The sequence below is a fragment of the Panthera onca genome, chromosome B3 (genome assembly GCF_046562875.1).
Source record: "Panthera onca isolate mPanOnc1 chromosome B3, mPanOnc1 haplotype 2, whole genome shotgun sequence".
Taxonomy (NCBI): Eukaryota; Metazoa; Chordata; class Mammalia; order Carnivora; family Felidae; genus Panthera; species Panthera onca.
The window spans coordinates 135,320,599-135,344,979 of NC_138344.1; the positions used below are offsets into that span (position 1 = coordinate 135,320,599).

The window sequence follows — 24,381 nt, forward strand, 5'->3', positions numbered from 1 at the left end:
TCAACTTCTGGCCTCCCCATCCGTTCAATGCCAGGACGACCACGCCTGACGATGTGGGCGTCCCCTCCTGCCTGCTCCCAGCCAGGAACATTCCCGTGGTGGGGAGAGACTGCCAGGGCAGGGGGCTTGGGGCAGACACAGGAAGGTGGCTGCTCTGCGGACCGCTTCAGAATGAGAAGGAAAGGAAACAAGAAGCAGGGCCGCACCTCTGTCAGTCTGCTCTGGAAACTCATCTGTGCCCACAGCTCAGAGGAGGCCGAGAGGGGACCTCCCCCCACCCCCGCACACCACCCCTGCGGCTGCATCAACGAGAGGCTGTCAGCCAGACTCACCCTCCAGGAGCAGGTTTAAAAGCCACCATTTTATCATCAAGTGCTTGCCTCGTGCTCAGTGCTCTGCATGGACCTCCGGTCCCCCGAAAGCAGCCGAGGGAGATGGGCCCTGTCATCATCCCCCGCTGAAGCTTACAGACCTGCAGTGGCCTCCCGGTGGGGCAGCCAGGATCCAAGCCAGGGGGCCACCTCTGGGCTCCAGGCTCCTAACTACTCGGTGTGGGTGTAGTCCACGCCTGCCACTCACAAAGTGGACGAGACCTGCCACGGTCCTAGGCACACTCCTCCCCCTACGCTCTATTTTGTTGCTCTCCAGACGTTCTCAGCCCAGGCTTCCAGGGGCTCCCTCAGCCCCCATCTGTCCCCCAACCCGACATGCCCAGAGTCCCTGCTTGAGGGCCCCTGACCTCACAGCATCACACCTTCACCTGTGCTGGCTCACCACTGGAAGTACTTTGCACCCACGCTTGTCGGCCCAGCGAGCTCCTCCTGACCCTCAAAGACCCAGCTGAGGGTCACCGCCTGCACGAAGCCTTCCTCAACCTTCCCAGACAGAGAAAGTGCCCCCCCCCCCACCTCCGCCGTTCCTTGAGCAAGTCTTCAAGGCGCCCTCCCACCTGAGCTCCCAGGGCGTGGGAATGTCTGCATCCCCAGCACCTAGCGCCGTGTCTTAACACAGACCCACAGCACTGAGTGACACCCCCATCGCAGTGATAATACCATCCACCTACCACTTACCGAGGAGCTCCAGCGGGGTGTTTCTCAAAGTTATAAATAAATAAATGTGGCAGAGAGTGAACTGCAGGGCCTTACGCTTGTTATTCCAACTGACACACCAACCGTTAAGGTTCGGCGCATGCTTGTCCTACAGACGTAGAAACGGGAGGCACAGAGAAGCTCAAGAACTGGCCCAAGACCACAGAGCTGGACAGTGACAGCAGCAAGGGCCCTCCTTCCGAGGCCGGCCTGGGCAGCCTGGCTGGCAGCTGGAGGGAAGACAGCCCAGGCTGCCCCGTGTGGACAGAGGAGTCCACCCAGCCCAGAACTGCCTGCTCCAGGGCGCAGTCACCCATCTGAGGGCTGAGCACAGCCCCAGGGATGGTGGGAGCACTGCTCTTGCAGGTGCCATTTAACACCCTAATATGCACAGCCTGTGCACCTGAGCATGGGACTCTGGAAAACCGCCCTATTGTTAGTGAACACTGCCCAAAGCTTATTTTTTTTTAATTATGTATTTACTTTTCAGACAGAGGGAGAGACAAAGACAGCGAGAGAGAGCAGGGGAGGGGCAATGAGAGAGAGGGGGACAGAGGATCCGAAGCAGGCACCAGACTCTGACTCTGAGCCCAGTGCGAGGCTTGAACTCATGAACCGTGAGATCAGGACCTGAGTCGAAATCGGACGCTCAAACCGACTGAGCCACCCACATGGCCCTCTGCCCAAAGCTTTTAAAAAGGTCATCAAGGTCCACAGACTGTTTTGTGTAGTAATTGGATGCGAGCCTTTGCCCCCCCCCCCCACCCCGCCCTTAAGTAAAACTTACACCACACACCATGGCCTGGAAAGCCCTGAACAATCTGGCCCCCACCTGCCTCTCTATTGTTCCCTCCCTCACATCTCCAGCCATGCCCTCCTCCCTGCTGCTCCACAAATACACCAAAGCCCTTGCTCAAAAGCACCGCAGGAACTTTGCATTTGCTGTTGCCCCTACCTGAGAGGCTCTGGCCCCAGCCTTTCAGATAACTCCTTTCTAACCAGTCAGGCCACAGCCCCAGGTCTCTCTCCTTTAAAAAGGCCTTCTGTGTCCACCCTGAGGACAGTCACCCATCCTCTTCGCATCCCTGCTGAAATGACCCCCTTTAACTTGCCGGCTGACATACCTGTCACCACCTCTCCTCCAACTTGTCCCCACAGACTGAAGCTGCAAAGGACTTGTCCACCTCGCTGCCACCGGTCTCTCACATACGTCCACGGTGGCTCACGAGGCCTGGCACGGAGGGATGCCAACAGATGTCTGCGAACAGACACTCGGACGGGGGGGATGCCGGAGGTGCCCCATTGGAAGCACACAGAAGCAGACCAACAAGGAGACACCGGGCCTGGAAGCAGTGCAGAAGTATGATGGCCCCCGCCAGTGCAGGAGGCAGTGGTGGCCGGATTCCTGCTGGTTTCCCTACCGAACACCCCAGGGGCTCGCCCAGTTGGAACAGTCTAGCACTCAGATGCTCCTGTGTTCTTTCTCTTCTTTCAGCTAAATAAAATGAGGTTCAGCAAGAGGGGCTGCCACACAGGTAACCCCAGGCTACAAACCGGGACCAAAACCCAGCACCGCACACAGGGCAACCATGCCTGCCAAGGTCCCCCCTCATCAGTCACCAATGCGAGCGTCCTCTCCGTAAGCTGACACCAAGTTCCCAGAGGACCAGGCCACAGAGCACCTGGCTGGAGCTGGGCACAGAGTGTGTTTCCAGAAATGTCTCCTGAACAATAAACAGGCATCCATCCCTCATGAGTCCGCTCAGGAACGAGCACCCTGGGGTCTCCCAAGGTGGTACGTCTTTTCCACCCCCTCCGTGCCCAGCACAGCACCCTCTGAGCACCTGCCAGGTACCAAAGAAGGAGGGGTCTGTGGGGTGCCCGGCTGGCACACACGGCCAGATCCCACACCCTTGTGTACAGAAATGACCTCAATTCTTGACCCCGTTCAGGGTCTGTGCCCTTTGCAATGACTTTATGCTCTGCTCAAGAGGTGCTGTTCACTGTGCAAGCTAAGCACTGTGGCATCGTATTAGTGTCACCGTCCAAATGTCACAGATTACAAAACCGAGGTTCACAGAACTAAGTGCTTTGACAAAGGTCACAAAGCTAGTAAACTGCAGAACAGGCAGGTAGCGGACCAAGTTGTATTTGCCCACATCTCCCCAAATGTCTTCTTTGAGATGTTAATACGTCAAATGCAAAACACTAAGTTAAACAAAGATAAAATGTGTTTTCAATCTCACAGGATACATTGCTCCCCAAACTTATGTGACCACAGAAATTCTTTAGCGAGTTATCTTGTAAGAAATCCTGTTGTGAAGAATGCTTGTATATTGTCTTTCCCAAAAATCTAAACCACAAGTGTCAAACAAGAAAAGTTTCTCTCGGATCCCTAGAACCTTGACTTCAGAGAATCTGTGGCATTATTTATATGTTGGTACCACTACAAGTGTTTTTCTAGGAATTAGGTGTTTTTTTTTAAGTTTATTTTTTGAGAGAGAGATAGAGAGAGAGAGGGAGCGCACAAGCAGGGGAGAGGCAGAGAAAGAGGGAGACAGAGAACCCGAAGCAGGCTCCAGGCTCCGAGCTGTGAGCACAGAGCCCGACGCGGGTCTTGATCTCACGAACTGCAAGATCATGATCTAAGCCAAAGTCGGACGCTTGACTGACAGAGCCACCCAGGAGCCCCTCTAGGAGTAGGTTCCATAGCTTTCATCTGAATCTCAAAGGTATCGATAACCCCCAAGAAAGGCTAAAAAGTTCTGTTCTACAGAAACAGGTGATTTATGTGAAAGACTATATTTCCTCCAATAAGTTCCATTTATTGCTTTAAAAAAAAAAAACAAAAAAAGAGGTGAAATTCATTTTGACTCCTTGAATCTAGGCTGGCCCTGTGCCTTGTTTTGGCCAACAGACGTGGTCGAGCCATCAGGCCTCCAGAAGCCTCTGACATGCCCACTGTGTCTTGAATCCTTGCCTCCTGGGTAAGAACACACTGAGGCCACATGCGGGAGAATGAACACACGTGGCCAGTCATTCCCTGCCCAGGGCAACCCTGACCTACAGCTGATGGCAAATCCACCAGGAGTCTGGTCTGAACTGTCACCCCACTGAATGGTGAGTCAAACCAATGGTTACCGCTTCAACCCGCAACACTCAGATGGTCTGTTACTCTACGTTAACTAATCAAACTCTTCCTTACACAAAATGGATCAGAAAGGGAAGGAAGACATTTATATTCACGCAGAGATGTCCGAGGCAGCATTATCTACACCAGCAAGAAAAGCAGAAATAATCTAAATATTCAGTGATAAGATTACAGCTTACTGTATCAGAGTACAGATGTCCAATAAAAAGAATTATTCCACAGTGATTCAAGGATTATGCTCTGGGGTTCCTAGGTGGCTCATTCGGTCGGGTCATGATCCCAAGGTCATGGACCAAGCCCTTATCAGGCTCCCCGCTGGGCTCCGCACTAAGCGTGGAGCCTGCTTGAGATTTTCTCTCTCTTTCCTTCTGCCCATCCCCCCACCCTCTCTAAATAAAAAAAAAATTTTAAAGGATCACGTTCTGTCGTACTTTATTTTCAGGTGTGGTAACAGCACTACGTTTATGTTTTAAAGGCCATGCTGAAATATTTACGTATGAAATTATATGCCTGCAATTTGCTTCAAAATCACATGGGGCAGATAAAAAACAAGATTAGCCATAAGTCAATAACGGTTAACACATATTATTGAGGTGGTGGGGGAGCTGTGTTCATTTTTTATTCTTTCTTTTGCATATGTTGGAAATTTTCATATTAAAGGTTCATAAAAACTACATTTTAGGACGATCATTCTGAAAACTGTGTAGAAACACGGAATTTGTTTACACCACAATGCTATGTACAGAAAGCAAAAACAAAATGCCACGGTACGTGCAGAAAACAAAAGTCAAAATGCTGTGCACATAATGATTTCAACCCTGTGACTCTTACACACAAAACAGAAAGAGGGAAAGAGGGAAAGACGTGGAGGGGGTGGCGAGAGGGATGATTTGTCTCTTCAGATTCTGCTCTCATAATGTTAAACTGTCTTCACAGAGGACAAAAAAAAAAATTCAGGAAAAAGGATGACACATTCTTTCACTTCCTTCAGCTGGGGCTCAGCATGAAGGAGGCGCTAGCTGGTGGGGGGGCCTTCCGGCAGGGTGTGGGGCTGGGAAGCCACAGGCAGGCTGTGGAGGGGACCCTCAGGCCCCCTCAAGGGCCAGTGTCTCCCACCCCGGCTGGCCGGAAGGCAGGGAAGAGTGAGGGGTGGTGGGGGGCTATCAACCAAGATCTGTCCTTCCCAAGTTTAAGGGATCACACCAGCAGCCCCTTCCTTTGGCCAGTTTTAAGATCAGAAATGACACTCAGCTCTCTAAGATTTATCTTCAGACAGAACAAAGGGGGGGGGGGGGAGGAATGACAATCAGATCCCCTGCTATGTGCTAGAACCCACCTCCAGCAATTCAGCCATCATCTCTCTGATCACCCAATCTGCCCCGCACTTGGGTGTTGATGTACCCATTTTACAGAGGAGGAAAGGGAGCCCCCTCACCTGCCCAAAGTCAGCCATGCCCTGGGCGCTGGGGCTGGGTTCAGAAGTCACCGGCCAGCACACCTGTTCAGCCTCCTTCCCCAGGCAGCACCTGCACTGGGGCCACGTGCAGGAGGGGGAGGAGGCAGAGGGACCAAACCAGGCTGAGGCCCCTCCCACACTCAGACAGACAGCAGCTGGTGCTGTATAAATAACCCCCACCAGGAGAGATGCTATGGACTAAATATTTGAGTCCTCTCAAAATTCATATGAAAGCCCTAACCTCTAATGTGATGGTATCTGGAGGTGGGGCCTTCGGGAGGAGATCCGGGTTAGATGAGCTCAGAAGGGCAGAGTCCCATAATGGGGTTAGTACCCTTATATGAAAGGCACTATAAGTGCCCCCCCTCCGTGTGAGGTCACAGGAAAAAGGCAGCTGTCTAGAAACTAGGAAGAAAGCTCTCCCCAAGGACTGGACTTTCAACCTCCGGAACCATGAGGAATACACGCCTGTTGTTCAAGCTACCCAGTCTGTGGTATTTGTCATAATAGCCCGAGCTTATTTTAAGGAAGAAGGTAAAGTGTAAGCCCTGGGGGCAAGCCTAGAACCCCACACAGAGGCTGACAAGGGGCCCTGCGTAGTGTAGATACAGTGTAGGTCCAGAGTCGTCTCTATGCTATACTAAATGAATAAAAAGTTAAAGGTGGGAGAGCACAGGTAATGGGCCACCACTGGTGTGGAAATGAAAGTGGAGGGCTGTGTGTGGGTGTGCATACACGCTGGCTTGTGAGACTCAGCACACGTCCAAGAGGAGGCAAGATTGTGGAATGAGGGGTGCCTCCAGGGATGAAGGTCAAATGTGAGGAAGAATACTTTTTTATTCTGTGCCCTTGGCAGAATTTCACTTTGAAATGTTGTTGTTGTTGTTGTTGTTGTTTTTCTAAATATTTACCATTTGGTCCTTCACAGAAATTCGCCATTCCCCGCTCGAGGCTCAGTGTTCTTTTTTCTTTTAAGTTTATTTATTGATTTTGAGAAAGAGAGAGAGAGCCCGAGTGTGAGTACATGGGAGAGGGGCAGAGACAGGGAGACAGAGAATCCCAAGTAGGCTCTCAGCGCAGAGCCCAAAACAGGGCTCAACCTTATGAACCGTGAGATCATGACCTGAGCCAAATCAGGAGTCGGACGCTTAACCGACTAAGCCACCCAGGCAGCCCTGAAATGTTACTTTTTAAGAAAAGGTATTTTGTTTTGTTTTTTTAGGGGCACCTGGATGGCTCAGTTGGTTGAGTGTCCAACTCTTGATTTCAGCTCAGGTCTTGATCCCAGGGTCACGGGATCAAGCCCTGCATCAGGCTCTGCATTGAGCATGAAACCTGCTTGAGATTCTCTCTCTCTCTCCCTCTGCCACTCTCTTCCTTCCTCTCTTTCTCTCAATTTAAAAAAAAAAAAAAGAAGAAGAAGAAAAAGAAGAAAGGGGTTTTTTTGTTTTTTTCTTTTTAGTATTCACAAGTCACGTATGAATGTACTCAAGAGAAACTCTGGAATTTCATGCAGACAAGTCAGCGAACTCCCTGAACTTGGTTTCAAGAGCTCTATTTTTATCAGTCAACAAACTGAAATGACCCCTCCTCGCAGCCTCACGTAACAGATACGAAATACTTCCCTCAGTTCTTCCTGTCTGGCGTGACAGCTCAGGTCCAAACAGCAGTCTCACCAGCTACACCGAAAGCAGTGGGTCACAAATTCATTTCCCAGGACTCTGAGAGAGGGTCCTCAAATAAGAACTCCTATGAGGGCCCCACGACTAAACAGCAGGACCTCAGCTCCCTGACCCGGGCTCCTGCCACCTTGTACAGCACCAAGAAGGTCCTCTGGGGCTCGCAAAGATCAGGCCAGCTTTGCCTGCTGTCTGTAGTGGGCACAGCAAAAGGGAGAGCCCAGGATCGCCCTCACTTCCACTCCTGTCCCACAAGTACCACCTCTATCTATCTGCCTCAGAAGGTCATGCCACTAAGAAGAGCCACTGGCCTGTGAAAATTCTGGAACACCCAGGTGGAGGTACCTGCCACGCAGGACAAGGGCTCTGGGCCCTCAATGGTCCTCACTTCCTCACCAGTTCCAGAAAGGAACCACAAGGGACCTCAAGCCCTAACCGGGCCCCACCACACTGAGCCTTCTCCCAGCCTCAGCCTAGCCCCTTCACCCGCGGCCTGCAGGACTGGGCCCCTGAGAAGTGTGCAAGCCTGGATGTGGACACTCACCATTCACTTCCTCCCCCTTCCAGGTGTAACCACTCCCAGTGTGTCCTCCCCGCAGCTCCCACCGGGCCTGTTCAGGGTGGAAGGGACAGGACAGGCCAGCTACGTGCCCTGCACCCACACTCCCCACCTCAGGGTGGACTGAGCCCCCCTCCAGTTCCACAGCCCCAATCGGACAGTTTGTAGCTGCGATATTCTCCAGGCTCCTGGTCTGGGAAAGAAAGACACTTTCTAAACGTTCCTTGTGCACGGGACAAGGCCATCAGCAATAGTTTACATAACATGGGGCTGGTTTACCCCAAAACACTGTCCAACAACAAGGTTCCACACAGCACAGTGGGGCAGGGAGGACATCATCAGCCTTCACGCTGGAATCCTGGCAGCCTTGGCCTTTCCCCAAGGTCCCATCAAACTCCATCCCTAGGGGCAGAATTACATAAGCTCTTTCTCCAGGATGCCCAGCGCCAGACCCCTGGGCCCCGGGCCCTCGGAATCTACCTGTGTCCAGCTGGCTGTGGGTTTATCTGAGGACAAAGATGGAGCCAGGGGCCCGGCCTCTGGCTCTGACTTGTGGGGTTTCTCTTCACTCCCCTCTCCGGAGCACCACCCTAGCCCAGGAGACCACGTGTGTGGCCCCTCAGGCTGGCAGAAAGCAGCCCCCACCCTCACCCCAGCCGGCCAGAGAACCCAGAACCAGGAAGCACCCCTGCCACCCTGACTGCCCAACAGCCATCACAGTCTACTCAGCAAGCAGTCCCCAACTTCCTGTGTGGGGTCCGCCCTGCCCACACCCAGACCATGTGGCCGGGAAAGAGGCACTCCCTGGCCCCAGCAGCTGGCTCAGGGACAGGCATGTGGCTCAGGCTGATCCATCAGGGCCACTCAGAATGAATCCTGGGTCCCTTGGGACCTGCACCCAGGCTAGAGGGAGGCCCTGGGGCCAACCTGCCCAGGCCTGAATCCCAGCTCTGCCACCTGCTAGCTGTGTGATCTTGGCAAGTTATCCAACCTCTCTGTACCTCCATTTCTCCTATTAGAAGACAGGGGTACACGCCCACACCCTCACAGGCTTTAGTGCAGATCACATGAGAGGACACGAGGGACTCGGCACACTGCCTGGTTCAGGATAAAGGTCAGAGTGAGGACTCACCTGGAACCATCCAGCCTGGGAACAAAGCCAACATGAGAGGCCAGGTCCTGAGACATCGTTTGAGCACCTGATTCCACCTATGCCTGAAGCCAGAACTCTCCATGGAGAGAACACTTACAGAGAGCCCCATCATTACTGAACCTAGTTGGCACTGAGGTTTCCGCAGGAACCCATCATCTCTGTGACTTGTAGGAATCAATCATACAGTTGACTTTCTGCTCAGGTCATTAACTTCATTCTGACATCGTCGACACTGATCGAGAGAGGAAGAGGACTAGATGACACAGCTGCCACGGTGTCCTCAGCAATGGGGACAGATTTGCGGGCACATGGCCAGGTCCACAGGTTTCGCTCTTAGGGGAGCCCCCGTCCGCTGACGGTGCAGAAGCACCCACAGAACTGCCCGCGTCCCACACGGCTGCCCACTCCCCTACCCTTCCCAGGGAAGCTTCCGGAATCCAAAGAGCTGGCCCTTCAGCACTCCCAGCAAGGCTGGAGGAAAGATGGGAAAGACTGCAGGGGTGAGTGGCGGCAGAGGGACCCCAACCTTCTGGGCCCCGGGACCGAAACAATTCATCCTGACCAGGGGTGGGGTCTGCCAACAACAGCCCGGAACAGAACAGACCCTGCCTCACCCTCACACACGGTTCCCTGAAGGCCAAAGTGGGGGCATGTGTGGGCTCCGGAGCAGAGGCCCAGCCTGGCCCGCCACACAGCTGTGGGCACCAAGCTGCAAGGCCTGCGCCCCGAGCTGTAAATCCTCATCTGCAAAGACCCCTTGTAGCTCAAAGGTTCTGGAAAATTACTCCTCCAAGATCGCAAACCTCTGCACTTCAACAGAGGACGTTTTCTCTGCTGTCACCTGTAAACACGGAGGGTCTGATGACAGGTGAGGGAAGTGAGGGACAGCCCCCTTTTTCCTTCAAGGATGGTCTCTGGCCCCTTCAAGAAAGGAGGAGGTCTGCACGCTGAGCACCTCCTGCGCACGGGCACAAAGCCGACTCTTAACAAGGAAGAAATCAAGGCCCAGCAAGGGGATGCAACGCACCCAGGGCCACCCATCCAGTAAGAGGCCAAACCAGGGTTCAAACCCCACCACCAAGCAGATCACAACTGTCCCCAGGACATCACTCGGAATCCATGGCCGGCCTCCCCAGCTGAGCAGAGATCAACAGAGTCAGCACCTAAATTTCCTGACTCTGGGCAAGGAGGACATCCAAATGGAACTGAGAGGGACATGGAAAAAAGCCAATAACCTATGGGCGCTGAGGATGAGGCGCTGGAAAAGAGCACAAACAAAAGGAAAGCCATCCTGTCATCCTCTGGATCCACCTACCAAAAACAACACACCTCCATCATGGTCAAGGGGACAGCTTTGGATTCATGCAGACCGCTGTTCAACTCCTACCCCCAGGAGACAGCAGCCATGAGAGCCGGGAAGGTCGCTTACCCTCCTGGAGCCTCAATTTCAAACTATGGACTGAAAGACTCAGAGCACAGTGACAGGCCCAGAGCGCTGTTACTTTGGGGCTGAACTGTTCTTATTTTGCTGAAAATAATGCCACAGGGACATTCTGCTGTCTCTGGCAGAGGCTGGCTGCTCTTCTGGAGGAGGACCCCACAGCGCCCCTCCACACCAGAGGCAGGCACATCGGCGACCCCAGGGGACGGAGGAAGCACCCTCCTCACTGCAGGGACACTTCCCAATTTACAGACAAAGGCCTCCATGAGGCCCAAAGGCTCAAGCCTGGACCTTCCTCCCCAGAGCAGTGAGGAACCAGGGACCCAAAGCGCCCTGAGCAAAGTCCACAGCTTGGCTGCGCCCAAGTCAAGGTGAGGGCCAAGAGGTCTGGAGGCTGATTCCTCAGGAAGCAGAACTCCTTCCCAACAGGACCCCAAAGCCCTGCCCATACCTGCTCACAGAGAGGCAGGAACAGGCCTCTGAGGGAATGGTCAGAGTTCCTTTTCTTTTCAAGAATCCTGCAATGAATTTTAAGATAAAGATTTAAGGGGCGCCTGGGTGGCTCAGTCGGTTAAGCGTCCGACTTCAGCTCAGGTCATGATCTCACGGTCCATGAGTCTGAGCCCCGCGTCGGGCTCTGTGCTGACAGCTCAGAGCCTGAAGTCTGCTTCAGATTCAGTGTCCCCCTCTCCCTCTGCCCCTCCCCTGCTCATACGCTGTCTCTCTCTGTCTCAAAAATAAATAAAAACATTTAAAAAAATTTTTTTTTAATTTTAAGAATAAAATATTGGGGCACCTGGGTGGCTCAGTCGGTTGGGCCTCCGACTTCGGCTCAGGTCATGATCTCAAGGTTCATGAGAGTTTGAGCCCTGTATCAGGCTCTACACCAGCACAGAGCTTGCTTCACATCCTCTGTCCCCCTCTCTCTCTGCCCCTCCACCCCACCCTCTCAAAAATAAATAAACACTGGGGCACCTGGGTGGCTCAGTCGGTTAAGCGTCCGACTTCAGCTCAGGTCATGATCTCACAGTCCGTAAGTTCGAGCCCTGTCTGAGGACAGCTCAGAGCCTGGAGCCTGCTTCGGATTCTGTGTCTCCCTCTCTCTCTCTGCCCCGCCCCTGCTCACTCTCTGTCTCTCAGTCTCTGAAAAATGAATAAACCTTAAACAACCAAACAAACAAACACAGAAAAAGAATCCAATATTAAAGAAAATAAACTTTAGTGTCAGCAAGGCCACGTTCAATTCCAAGCTGCCCCTCCCACCAGCTCTACAACTCTGGGGCTACATTTCCTTGCTGGGCCTTCATTTCCCCATCTGTAAGACGGGTGGGTGCAAAGAGGAAATTCCAGAGAGAAACCAAGAGAGGGGCGCCTGGCTTGCTCCTTGCTCAGTCAGTAGAGCAGATGACTCCTGATCTTGGGGTTGTGAGTTCAAGCCCACACTGGGCACAGAGATTACTTTAAAAAAATAAATAAATAAATAAATAAATAAATAAAATTAAAAATTTGTTAAATTAAAAGTAAAGAGCCTAGAGAGAAACCAACAATCCCACAGCACTGAATGTTCCTCATAAAGATGCCCAGGATCCTACAAGGGCAGGAGCCAGCCCTTCCAGGATGGGCACCTGGGGTCTCACAAACACCGTCCCACACACACCAACATGTCCCTTCTCTCCCCAGACCCCTGGGAGAACAGAACTCCACACAACCCGCACCTCCCTGTAGCACCCGCCCCTCGTCGGGGCCCAGTGCAGCAAACATTCCCTAGAAGGGCTGGGGCTGGCCCTGGGGGCAGAGGGTGCTCACTGCTATATGGGTCCCTAGAACCCAAGACTGGCCAGCATGTAGCAGGCACTCAATAATTGAACCTTCGCTAGGACAAGCACCCCAGGGTGGGGGCCCAGATGTTTCCTCACCTCCACACCCCAGCCCTCCAATGTTGGATGGAAATACGGTGTGAGGCAGAAATGAAAGCGAAACTCTCAGCACCCACCCACCACCCCCAGGCCCTCCCAGGAAGCAGTGAGCTGGGAGGCCAGAGGCACGTCCTGGTCACTGACACTGGAGGACCCCCCACACCAGGAAAAGGATCAGGAAGGGAGGCAGGGAGGCCACCTGTCTGCCCTGGGCCGAGGGCTCCCACCAGAGATATGTCAGAGGCCCCAGGCCCCAGCTTGGACAGGTAGGAAGGTTGGGGAGGTGGCCTCCTGGGGCACAGGGGGAATGCTATCGTTTATTAAGCATCTGCCATGCTCGTCAGCCCTAGAGGTGGCTGAATTATGCCCACTTTACAGGCAGAGGAGCAGAGGCTCAGGGGAGGCAGAGTGGCTTGTCTAGTCATCTACAAACGGATGGGCGAGACTTGTGTTCCGAGTTCACTGACGTCCCCACCACCCGCCACCCCTCTGGGCCCCGTAACTGTACACAGAGAGTGCTCAGAAAAGAACGCCTTGCTTTTCTTCTGAAGTGGTTATCAAGCCAATGGTACTCGGATGTTACGTTCAAGGTGGAGGCGAAGGCCACCGAACAGGGTAGAAACGGCGTGGTTTCAGGGGTCAGCTAGCCCCTGGGGCAAATCCCAGCCCTGCCACTCTCATCTGGCACGTGGACACACGCCAGCCACCTTGGAGGGCAGACTTCCGACCTGCAACAGTGCCCGACCCGTGGTGGGTTCTCGCGGGGCTCTGATGTGAGCCACCGATCTGGGGATGGGGCGGAATATCACCACAGTCCTGCTGAAGCCTGGAGGGCCGCGTGGGCGAGCCCCAAGTCCCGGCTTCATGGCTCGGGCTCCAAGACCCAAGCACACAGACCTCTGATGGGAAGCCAATGGGGGTGCAGAGCAAACCGCGAAGGGAAATACCACGGGCTGTGCCACTGCCTCTGCTCCGGGCCCTGGACCGCTGACCGGTGTGACATCTGGCCAGGCCAGTCCCTCGGGATCCACCTTTAAATAATTCCAGCACAGACTGGCAGCTAGAGGTCAGAAATGTTTAAAAGGGGAGAGAAGACTGTCCGAAGGGCAGCAACCAGCAAGCAGAGCTGGGCGGGTGTGCTCCGAGGAACACAAGTGCCCCGTGGGGACCCCCAAGACGGACCGGCCGGGGAACCTTTACATCCAGATGCCCTCCTGGAGAGGACCTGTCCCCGAGAGACCACTTCTCGCCTGTTTAACTCGACACAAACGTGGCTAACAGTTTGGGGGTGAGGCCTAGTAACGTACTCTGGGTTTCCCCGAAGAATCACCAGGGCACTGATGTTAAGAGAAAGCCGCCAGGCCCCTTCTCCGGAGAGGGAAGACTGAAGGATGTGCATGTTTCAGCAGGGCCCCCAGGTGCCACTTCTGAGGGGCAGGTTCACCAACACTGGCCTGGAGGAAGGTAAACTAAAGAGAGCAAGCTTCGGTGACCTCCATCCGCCACCCCTAGACTCCGCCTTGAGGCCAAACCTGAGCTTTGGGAAAGGGGAAAGGTCAGCTGGCCTAGGGACTACCAATAAGGGCCAGGGGATCCCCAAGGCTCCCGGCTCACTGCTCCTTCCTGAACACAGAGGCCGGACTGGGCCTGACCCTAGGGGAGCATGTGGCCTCCTGTCCCGGCCCCCAGATCACAGCTACGGCCTCAGGTGGAAAGAAGGTCCCTGGGCCACCCACCTGGCCCCCCATCACACCGTCCGGGAACAAGGACACCAAGGACACTCTAGTGCCTCCTTGGGCCACCTGTCTGAAGTGGAAACCAGCCGGCCCTTCCCAAGACAGCTGCCCACAGTCCACACAGAAGCCAGGGCTACAAAAGAGGCGGGCCGGGGGGGCGTGTGGCCTCTAGGCAGCAGACAGAGCCCACCCTGTAGCTCTTCAGCTCCTAGAAGAACGGGGCTCTCGGCCTCTTTGGTCAAACGTCACCTCCTCAGAGAGGCCTCCTGTGACCACACAGCGCTTCGGTGGCCTCAGCCGCCCCTGGCCACGGCTCTCTCCTGTTTGCGGGCTTCCCGGCACGAGCTACACGGTGCAGCACTGAAGTGGTTTGTGTGCTGCCCTCACCTTCATCTCCTTTCCAGGTATGCAGGTGCCTGAGGGCGGGGACCGGCACCCAGCACACGGGCTGGCTGGGTGCGTGCTCGAGACTTGCTCTGTGGATAAAAGAACGAAGGAACGGAGCTCAGGGGCTCCTCCCTGGCCTGGGCTCCCCCTTCTCCTCTCACCCCAGGGTTTCCATCTGGGCCCAGAGCACTCCAGAGCCACAAGTGGCTCCTGGCTGAGCCACACGGACGTGCAAAAGGCTTCCGAAACCCACCAGTCAGTTCCCTCATCCACGAAGAGATACCCTCTGGTGCTCCCACCACGGGCACTATCGGAGGCCCTGGGTCTCTGCCCGAACACAACTGCCGGTCGGTCTCCACCTTTACGGAGGCACCTTCAAGGACAACACGCAAATCCGGAGACAAAGAACAAACCCACCGGGGGCTGAAGATTCCAAGAGAAAGGGAAATAAAAGGTACCTCTCAGAAGCTACCTTTTGGAGGGACCGCAGCCTGACTGCGTGTCCTGACTCTCCCTGCAGGGGCCGGAGGGCCGGCCTGGAGCACGGAGAGCGGTCGACAGGGTCGGCCTGGGACTTCCTCAGAGGAGTGATTCTCCAATCTCCACAGGCAGTGCCAGAGCCACCCCCAGGAGCTGTCACAATCCTCAGCCTGGCACATGACGGGCCTACACAAACCAGCCCGTGAGGCCCAGCTGGGGAGGTGCGGGCCACAGGGCGACTGCTTTCTGAGGGAGGCCTGCAGCAGGCAAGACAAAGCAGCAGGCGGAATTCGAACGGCCCAACGGGAAGGGCCTGGCTGCTCCCCAGGCACCCCGGTCCGTAACTCCGGAGGAAGTACTGTTTAAGAGGCATTGGCGGGCAGTGGGGAGGGCACGGTGGTCTTGGAGCAGGTAAGCCCCCCCCAACACACATATCTCACTGTGTGACCTGGAACAAGCCGCCCCACCCCGCCAGGCCTGGGTCTCCCCCTTGGGAACCCAACCAACACTCTCCCCACGCAAGGCCACACAAGCCCAGGCCAGCTTCCCCAGGGCCGGTGGAGGGTGAAAGGCTGAGGTCGGCCTGATTCACACAGGAAGAGCAAAGGAGTGGGTGCACAGCTCCCGAATGATGCCTGGCTTTCTAAACTGAATCTTACTTTTTAAAAAAGGAGGTACCAGAACATTCCCTCAAAAAGCTAGCTTACCAGCCGAATTCACAATACGAGTGGGAACAGAAACCCTATTTACTTCCAACTGTTCGGGAACTGCACTCATGAGGCACTTCACTAAGCATTTACTGAATGCCCCGAGCCTGTGAAACCATGCGGGAGACATAACCAGTGGAGGCAGGATGGCCTGGTGGTTAGGAATGGAGGTCCCAGGCCGCCGTGCCTGCTGGCGCCTGCCTCATGCAGTCGCCCCCACCCCACCCTGCCTAGACAGCATGAATCAATCTCACTGTCAAAAGAGACATGCAAATCAAAAGTACCACCTCACCCCTGCACATGGCCAAGATCAAAAACGTTTGCCAGGGGCTGCTCCGGGGAGGGTGTGGTTAACAGGCTCTCCCATTTGCTAACGCTTGTGGGCAGTGCTATCTCTCTGTGAGCAGCTTTACGACTGCCCTGGAAAAGTGAGCCACCTGTGCCCTCTGACCCAGCATTCACTCATCTGGCAGGGAGTGCCCAGGCGATGGGGCAGGGCGCTCGCTGCCCCACTGTCTACACCGGCAGAGGCCAACCAGAGGGGGCGAGATCTAGTCCATCATGTTAGGAGCTGGACCACTCGGCCAGTAAACAAAGGAGGGTCACGATATGGATCTACCTCCCAAAGGAGCAGAGATGTGCTATTTCTCTAAGACACGGTGTTCCGTGAAATGAGACGCGGGCAGAATGGTACACATGCAGAGACCAGAACACGCGTGTGCCCGTCTGCACAGAACATCTACAGAGAGAGGCTGCCGACAGCAGCTGTCCCTGAGTGACAGGAACCCGGGAACAAGGGAGTCACTGACTTTTTGTTGTCCTCTGAGTATTCTTCATATTTTTTTTGACGTATGCACGTATTAAGTGTTCACAAAGATAAAGAAAACGATAAGAGTTACCATTAATAGTAACACGATTGTTCATCAAGACTCAGCATCTTCTGGAAGTCCAGCACAATTTTCCAATGCAGGGCCGGAACCCACCTGCCGTGAGATCATGACCTGGGCCCAAGTCAGATGCTTAACCGACTGAACCACCCAGGCGCCCTGAATCTCCAAACTTTAATAAAAAATGGAAGTGCCATCTTGCATTAGTGTATGATTTTCTCAGGTTCCTCATCCGTAAATGAGGGGAGGACGGCACCCCTGCCTCCCGGTGGGGGGGAGCCCGTGTTAAAGGAGAACACCCCACCGGATGGGCACCGCCTTGGCTGCTTCTGATGGCCCCACAGAGCCCACACCCAGCAGGGTGATCGGGCAGCACCCATCATGGGCTTCAGAGTCCCTCGCAAATGGCCCAGGCCAAGAATGCTAGACCCCCAAGTGCCAAAGATCTTGGAACAGAGAGGCATCCCTGGGCGGAAGCCCACTCCCCTACTCCCCAAGGACAGCTCTAAAAACAAGCAGCGGGCACCATCTACAGTTTGCAGGCACTTCACATGCCCGGAGTCCTGACTCCTTTCACGTACACAACCACCCTGCGCTATGTAGTGCTAACACCCTCGCTTGGCAGGTGGGGAAACTGAGGCACAGAGGGCCCAGGGTCACATGGATGGTCTGTTGTGGAGCAGGCTGGGGACCAACACTGTCCAGATGGACATCTTCTGCCACCGGTAAGTCCAGTTCTCTCCCTTGGAGGCGGGAAGGAAGCGTTTCTTTGCAAGGCTGAGTTATGGACAGTCTCGGGGCACTGGTGCAAAGGAAACCTGGTCAGTACCTCCTCCCACCCCCACACCCCCAAAATGGTGCACATCCAGACATTGAGACAAAGAGAGCAACACCTACCCACAGACCAGCATCACTTAATCCTGGAAAAGATGCTCCTTCTTCCCCCTAAGAATCTCCTGAAAGAACTCCAGCCCAGAATTCTCAGCCATCCCAGCAGAAAGGGACGTTCGAGATGCCCCCTCTTCAAGGAAGGAATGTAGGACGAGGAGGGGAGGGGAAGGCCTGATGGCACCCTCACACCCTCCCTGGCACGCTTCCCTAGCCCAGGTTGCTGTCAACACCACACTCCCAGCTCCACAAGGGCAGGGGCTCTGCCCTGCTGCTCCCCAACCTGCTGCCCCCCCCCCAGAAGGTGCTCAGTCAACCTGAGCCTCAGTGGACCCCAGGCCCCATTCCCTCTGAGGGAACTGAATAAAGGTTCCCTGGTGGGACGGTCTGCGATGATAATGTGGCCTGAGATTGCTCCATAAGCACGTTTCCTGTGGGCCCAGTGGGCCGTGCTGGCCTCTAAGGTTCTCAAGGAAGAGAACCTCACAGACATTCTTCTGCTTTTGGAGCCTCCAGGAAGCCCCGGCCTAACCTGGGCACAGAAGAGACTTAACACGGAAGCCATGTCCCCCGGTGAAGGGGCCTCAGGACCGGGCACAGGAAAGCTGAACGGGCTGTGGGAGCCTCTTCCTTCTACTCCCCAGGCCTCGGTGTCCCCATGCCTCCGTCCCGGGCTGCTGGGAGCATGAAGTGACATGAGGTACCAGGAAGGATTGCATTAGAAAGGCAGCTGACAGAACAGTAAAGACAGACAGCGGGCCGCCCACATCTTACACCAAAATGCTTTGTGACATCCTGTGACTTTTCACTACCTCCCCCAGTACAGGTTCAAGCACAGGACAGAAAAGGGTAGGAGGGTGAGGAAATGGAGGAGAGACACAGAAAACAAAGGGAACAGAGAGGTGGGGGCCAGCCAGCACTTCCAAACGAGACATCGGAGAAGTTCAAAAATCAAAAATCAAAAACCCCCCAACATTCCCAACTACCAGCTTCATTTCTTGGCTTCCCCTTGGGAGTCCCTTCTGGGCATCTTGAAAAGGGTACAAAGAAAACATTTATAAAAAAAAATTTTTTTAAAGGGGCACCTTGGTGGCTCAGTCGGTTAAGCGTCCAACTTCAGCTCAGGTCATGATCTCACGGTTCATGGGTCTGAGCCCCGCATCGGGCTCTGTGCTGACAGCTCAGAGCCTGGAGCCTGCTTCGGATTCTGTGTCTCCCTCTCTCTCTGCCCCTCCCCACCCTCAAAAATGAATAAACATTAAAAAAGAAGAAGAAAACGAAAGAAAAGGGCACAGGAGAGGATGTGAAGGAACTGTGAGGCTGTTCCACTATGAGCAGAAGGGCAAGGAGGATGGCAGAGGAAAAGAGAACACAAACCAGAGCCTCATCCATGTCCCCGTCCCTGAGGGGAGAAGAAACCGAGGACAGTGACAGGAACAAACAGTACCACTAAAAACAAGCGGAGTCAAAGGCCCATCTGTTGACTAGTCAGTCAGAGGGCTGTCCTATCGAGGTGCCCCAAGGGTGTGAAGGGTGGGCCCTTATGCCCACCTGCCGTATCCAGGCCCAGGTACCAGCCCCCTACGGCCACCATCCACATGCAATGCCCCCCTGGCGGAACAAGGCAAGGAAGCATCTCCGGGATAACAGGGCAGCAGCTGGACCCTTGTGAAGGGAAGAGGGGCTCCGCCTTACTGTTGGGAGGTGCCCAAGTAGAAAGGGCTTTCTGTGGGGGTCTCCAGGTCATGAAGTTGGGCTCATTCTAGAAGTGAAACAAAAAAGAACAAAAGTACGGAACCTACCCCTTCTCATGCCTGCTTCCCCATCTGTAAAACAAATGGGCTGGAGGAGATGATCCCCAACATCCCTTCCGGCTCGAAGGTTTTTACAAGGCCTGACATCCAACTAAACAACTCATCTGGTCCATTCAGGTCATGCTCTCTGGCGCTGACACTGCCCTAAACATTCGGAGTAGAGCTTCAGATCATTTTCAAACATTCCTGGACTTTCTCATCAGAGAAAGTCACAGGCAATTCATCATCCATCAAAGCAGGAGCATTGCACCTCCAGACTGTGAATGTCAAAAACGTGACATGTCCATCCACATCACCTCTCGGGTCACTGAAATCGAAGCAGCTTTCCCCACCAAGAGCACAGCAACCTCCAAGGGCTCTGGCCACCGGGTCAAGAATGGGAGCTTTCTGCATCAAGTATAGAAACGTGGCCACAAGGGGGCGCTGCCCTGAAAGTAATAAAGAAGAGAAAAAAAAGAAAAACTCTTTCTTGGTGTTTTCTTTTCCCTCTTTAGCTTAAAAGACACTATATCTAGAGCTTCCCTAATGAAAACACAAGTGGGCTTCCTGAGGTTCTAGAATGACCCAGACGCTCTCTGTCTTCTCTTTGAAGCCAATATTCCGGCCAGAAGTAGGCATCCAGACTTTGAAGGCAACAACCTTTTCAGAGAAATTAACCCTCCATGCTGGACTTCCCTCAGAATGGTTAACATCTCAGGGCTTGCCCTGAACACCCCTCCAGCCCTGCTTAAAGGCAGGGGGTGTCTGTGGGAAGGGAAGGCAATCTGCAAGTCCAGCAGCAGGACCCAGCCCCGAGTCTGGGCTGGAACTGTTTTTGCGAGAGCCTCCTAATTAACGAGCAAAACATACCAGCCAGATGACAAGCCTCATGCTTTAGCTGCAGACACAGGATGACACAAATACAGACAGACCTTGGGGAAAAAAGGGTGCAAGGTATTAACTGGGATCTACCAAGTCTGAGATGACTCTGGAGTCCAAGAGCAGAAAGGGGCTTGCAAAACATGTCAAAGGGGCTTCACATTTCTCCTGTGTCTAGGGCACTTTTTCCCTGTATGTATCTGTGGCGCAAACTTCAAGTGTCCTTTTTTAACGTTCCAAAAGTCCTCGGACCCATTTTCAAAGTTCTGGCTGCAAGCTCCTCCTGATTTCCTGATTTCCTTGTGAATTCCCGGGCTGCTTGGCATGCCCTACCGACCATGAAAAGCTTGCTTTCTCCTTAAGAGACCAGCCTGAGAAATGGCAGCCAACTCCATCCCCAGGCCAAAAAATGCAGAGCCAGGAGCTGTTTTACACAAGGTGCGCCCCTCTGGCTGCAGGGACAAGAGTGCCTGCAGGGCTTGCCAAGGCAAAGGAGCAACAAGCCTTGGGACAGGCATCAGGGGCACAGAAGTGCACAAGCCAGGCCAGCATGTGAAGGCCAGCTCAGACTCACCACTTGTTCTGAGCACCAGGAGATAAGGAAGCCCAATTGTTCAATTCTGCAACATGTTTGGGGACCCAACAGGGACAAAAATGTAAGTGGAACACATTTCCCAGAATCAAATCTACCAAGTGGGGACACTGCATAACAAAAGGATTCCATCAAGACTTTGCAAAAGGCTTGGGGAACCAGATTCTCTTAGGCTTTCGATAAGAACAGGATTTCACTAACAGCTTCCCAGAGGCAAAGCCACAGTTGTAGAACAAGGTGAGGTATACCTGACCCAAGAGTGGATGCTTCCATAATAGACTAGGAATGTAATCTTATTAAAACACCATGAATCTCCACCACTGAGCACCAGCTTGGGGGTGGGGGTGGGCGGGGGTGGGGAAGCCTGTCGGAGGGAGGAAGGCCATTCTACACCACATGCATTTACCCCACCTCCTCTGCACCAGACACTCCCTAGCTGTGGGACCCGGGGCAGGGTACCCTACCTCTCTGCAGATAGCTCCCCCTTCTCAGACACATGGCCCAGAATCACCACCCCGGTCAATTCTCAAAGCTGGTGCGACGCTCTAATGAGACAGCAAATCATCACATACATGCCAAGTATTGCTACTCGCTGCACAGAGGCTTAACCCAGTGACACGCAATGGCAGCTTCAAGGGCTGCACACGCGGGGCACACAGTAGGTGGTCTGCAAACATATAAACAGTGCTGCCCTTCTCCACCAAGGGAAGGGAAGGAAGGAGGAAAAACACTCCAGTCCAAAAGTAACCTCCAGCCACAGGCAGACAGCGTGGATCCCCCGATTTCCCAGGTCCCTCTGCCACCTTTAGCAGCGTTCCCAACGCGCTCTAGGCAGCTGGGGGCTTCCCCACCGAGGGTCACGGTGCACCTGGAAGCCCCGGTCCGTGCCACACCGCCCATCCTGGCCGCCGCTCCCCTCGAGCACCGCCGGCGGCCACCACAACCACCTGGTCGCTGGGACTCGATGTCCCCGAGCACCGCTCCTTCCCGAACGCTCCGGCCTCCCAAAACGGCGGCTGAGGCTGAACCGGGCTCGGGCCGGGGGTCCCCGGGCGGCGGGGCCCCGTCCCTCCTTACCTGCACAGCTCGGCGAAGGCCTGGAAATTCAGCTTCTTGATTTTCTTCTCGCTCAGCCAGTAGCCAACTCTCTTCCCTTTCAGAAAGGTCTGCATCTTCCTCCTCGGGCGGGGAGCTCGGGTCCGGAGGAAATCGCCCACAGGCCGAGTGTGGCGGCCCGGCGCGCGCCGCGAGCGTGCGGGCACCTCCTCCGGCGGCGGGGACGCGGAACGGGACTCGGGGCGCGCAGTCCTGCCGGGAGGGGCGGGCCGGGGCGGGCGCCCGGGCGGAGGGAGCGGCGCTCAGCGCGGCGTGCCACTGGCTGCCGCTGCCGCCGCCGCCCACGCCCCCGCCGCCCGCGGGGCTCGCCGGCGCGCCAGATCGCCAGCGCCGGGCCGGGTCGGGGGCCGGGGCCCGGGGCCCGGGGCCCGGAGCCCGGGGGCCGCGCCGCACGCGCCCCCCCCACGCCCCCCACGGCGGCCCTGGCGGCGCAGGCCCGGCCCCCGCGCCCCTCGAGGCCCCTCCTCCCCCCCTCCCGCCCGCGCCGGCGGCCCCGGACTCCGAGCCCGGGGCGGTGCGATCGGCCGCTGCGAGCCGGGCGCGTGCCCTTCCCGGCGCGCTCGGACCCCGCGGGGCGCACGCGGCCGCCCGGGCCCCCCGCGCCGCCCCGCCCCGCCCCGGCCCACCGTCCTCACCCGCCGCCGCCGCCGCCGCCGCCTCCCGGTCCTCGTCTTCGCCCCCGCGCGCAGCCCGCGCCCCCGCCGAACCCGGCCGCCGCCGCCGCGCTGACCCGGCCGGGCGGCCCGCTGGACCCCGCCGCGGCGGAGGAAGCGCCGCAGCGACGGCCGCTAGGGGGCAGCACCGCCCGCCGCCTCTTAAAGGCGCCGCGCCCTCCCGGCTGGCCGTTTGGGGTTGTTTGCGTCGGGGCTCAGGCTTATGAGCTTCGGGACGGAGGGCGCGGGACTGGGTTTGGGGCGGCCATTGCCAAGTGGTTTTTGCTTTCTAAAGGGGCGAGAGGAGTCGTGCTGTGGGCATTTGCGGCCTGTCCGTTGCGAGTTTCTTAAATCAAAAGCATCTCTGTACCCCCAGCAGTATTCAGCGCCCCCCCCCAACACGCTGGGTAATTCACTGGAACAGCAGCGGGTGGGGGGCGGGGGGGGGGAATACGGACATTTAATGAGATCATCTCTCTTCCCTTGAGGAGACAGACCCAGGCCCAGGACGGGGCCCTCTGGGGTGGTGACCTGAGCACCCAGGGCCTTCTCACACGTAGGGTGTTGACTGCCTCTCTGGTCCCTTCCCACTGAGTGGGGACAAGGCAGGAACTAGAAACATCTAAAATGGGGGTGGAACACTCCCAGGAGCCCCTTTCCCTTTGGAGCGAAAGCCAGCAGCAGCCTCCAGGTCCTTGATTCACTGAACCCCACTCTGCCCTGCTCCAGCCCTGTGGGACACTAGGGGAGCATCCAGCCTTCAAAGAGCCCCGGGTCTAGGAGGAGAAAAACGGCAGGAAAAATGAGTGAGGGGTGGGGCTCAAAGTTTCAGGGGAGAATTTAAGCTGGCCTCGGAAAATAAGGACGATTTTGGTAGGCCCTAGAAGGGAGAATAGCTACAATTGAGGCAGGGAGAAAGAACCAAGTTGTTAGGGCTGACAGACTCTCCTTGACCAAACTTGGGCTCATTCTTTAAGGCCCAGCCCTAGGGGTCTGCCTTCTTCCCCTAATTACAACCTCCCCAGCCTTCTTCTGGCTGGCCTTCCAAGTTGCAACTAGGAGAGGCCGGCCCACTCCGGGACTTCAGGAGTGATCACACATCGCTAACTGCACCTCTCCGCTTGCACTCCACCACTCACCTCACCTTGTGCTCGCTGTGTGACCTCGCGGTCCGCTCAGCCCGTCTGAGCCTCGGGTCCTCCATCTTTACCTCAAGAGATAAGCGGTGAGAGCACTTCAGACTGCAAAAGAGCAGTGGCTGTGGGGTCTAAAAGGCATGATGTTGTGGGGCGTGAGGGGATGGAAAGAAGATGAGAGTAGAGATGTCTCTCACGAAATGGGAAGAACTGTCTTTGGCTTCTGAAAGAACCAGACTTGGGGGCCCCAGTTCAGCACCTGGGCAAGTCAGTCTAGTCCTCGGAGCGTCAAAGATTGCAGCACGGATTAGAACAAGGTCATGGACTGGTCCTCAGCAGGCCTTCAAAAATGCTGCTCGTTACTGACTTATCCCAGGATCCAAGAACCTAAGGATTCTTCACTTGAGGCCCAGTTGAGAGCCCCCCGACCCCCACCCCCAGGGCTTCAGGAACTCCTGCAGCTGCCAGAAATCATGTACATAATGTTCAGAGCTTTTTACAAACTCTGTGACTCTGTGATTTGCCCCAGAAGTTAAGAATCACTAATGACTCCAGGGACACCCGGGTGGCTCGGTTGGTTGGGCGTCCAACTTCAGCTCAGGTCATGATCTCACTGTTCGTGGATTCGAGCCCCTCATCAGGCTCTGTGCTGATAGCTCAGAGCCTGGAGCCTGCTTCAGATTT

At 55.4% G+C, this 24,381-nt stretch overlaps 1 protein-coding gene across 3 annotated transcripts in view; it reads right to left on the bottom strand.

Moving 5' to 3' along the window:
- ITPK1 (inositol-tetrakisphosphate 1-kinase) overlaps window positions 1-22,682 on the bottom strand; it is a 179,439-nt gene extending 156,757 nt beyond the window's left edge. Inside the window, exons 1-2 of one of the 3 annotated variants that reach the window (XM_060620602.3) lie at window positions 22,544-22,682; window positions 21,870-22,100 (exon numbers count right to left, since the gene is read on the bottom strand). In XM_060620602.3, the coding sequence (XP_060476585.1) occupies window positions 21,870-21,964 (95 nt within the window). In that variant the 5' untranslated portion in view covers window positions 21,965-22,100; window positions 22,544-22,682. Of the gene's footprint in view, window positions 1-21,869; window positions 22,264-22,543 lie in introns of those variants that run through there. The other 2 variants (XM_060620605.3, XM_060620603.3) reach the window with 2 other exon arrangements.
- Between the last annotated feature and the right edge of the window lie 1,699 nt (window positions 22,683-24,381).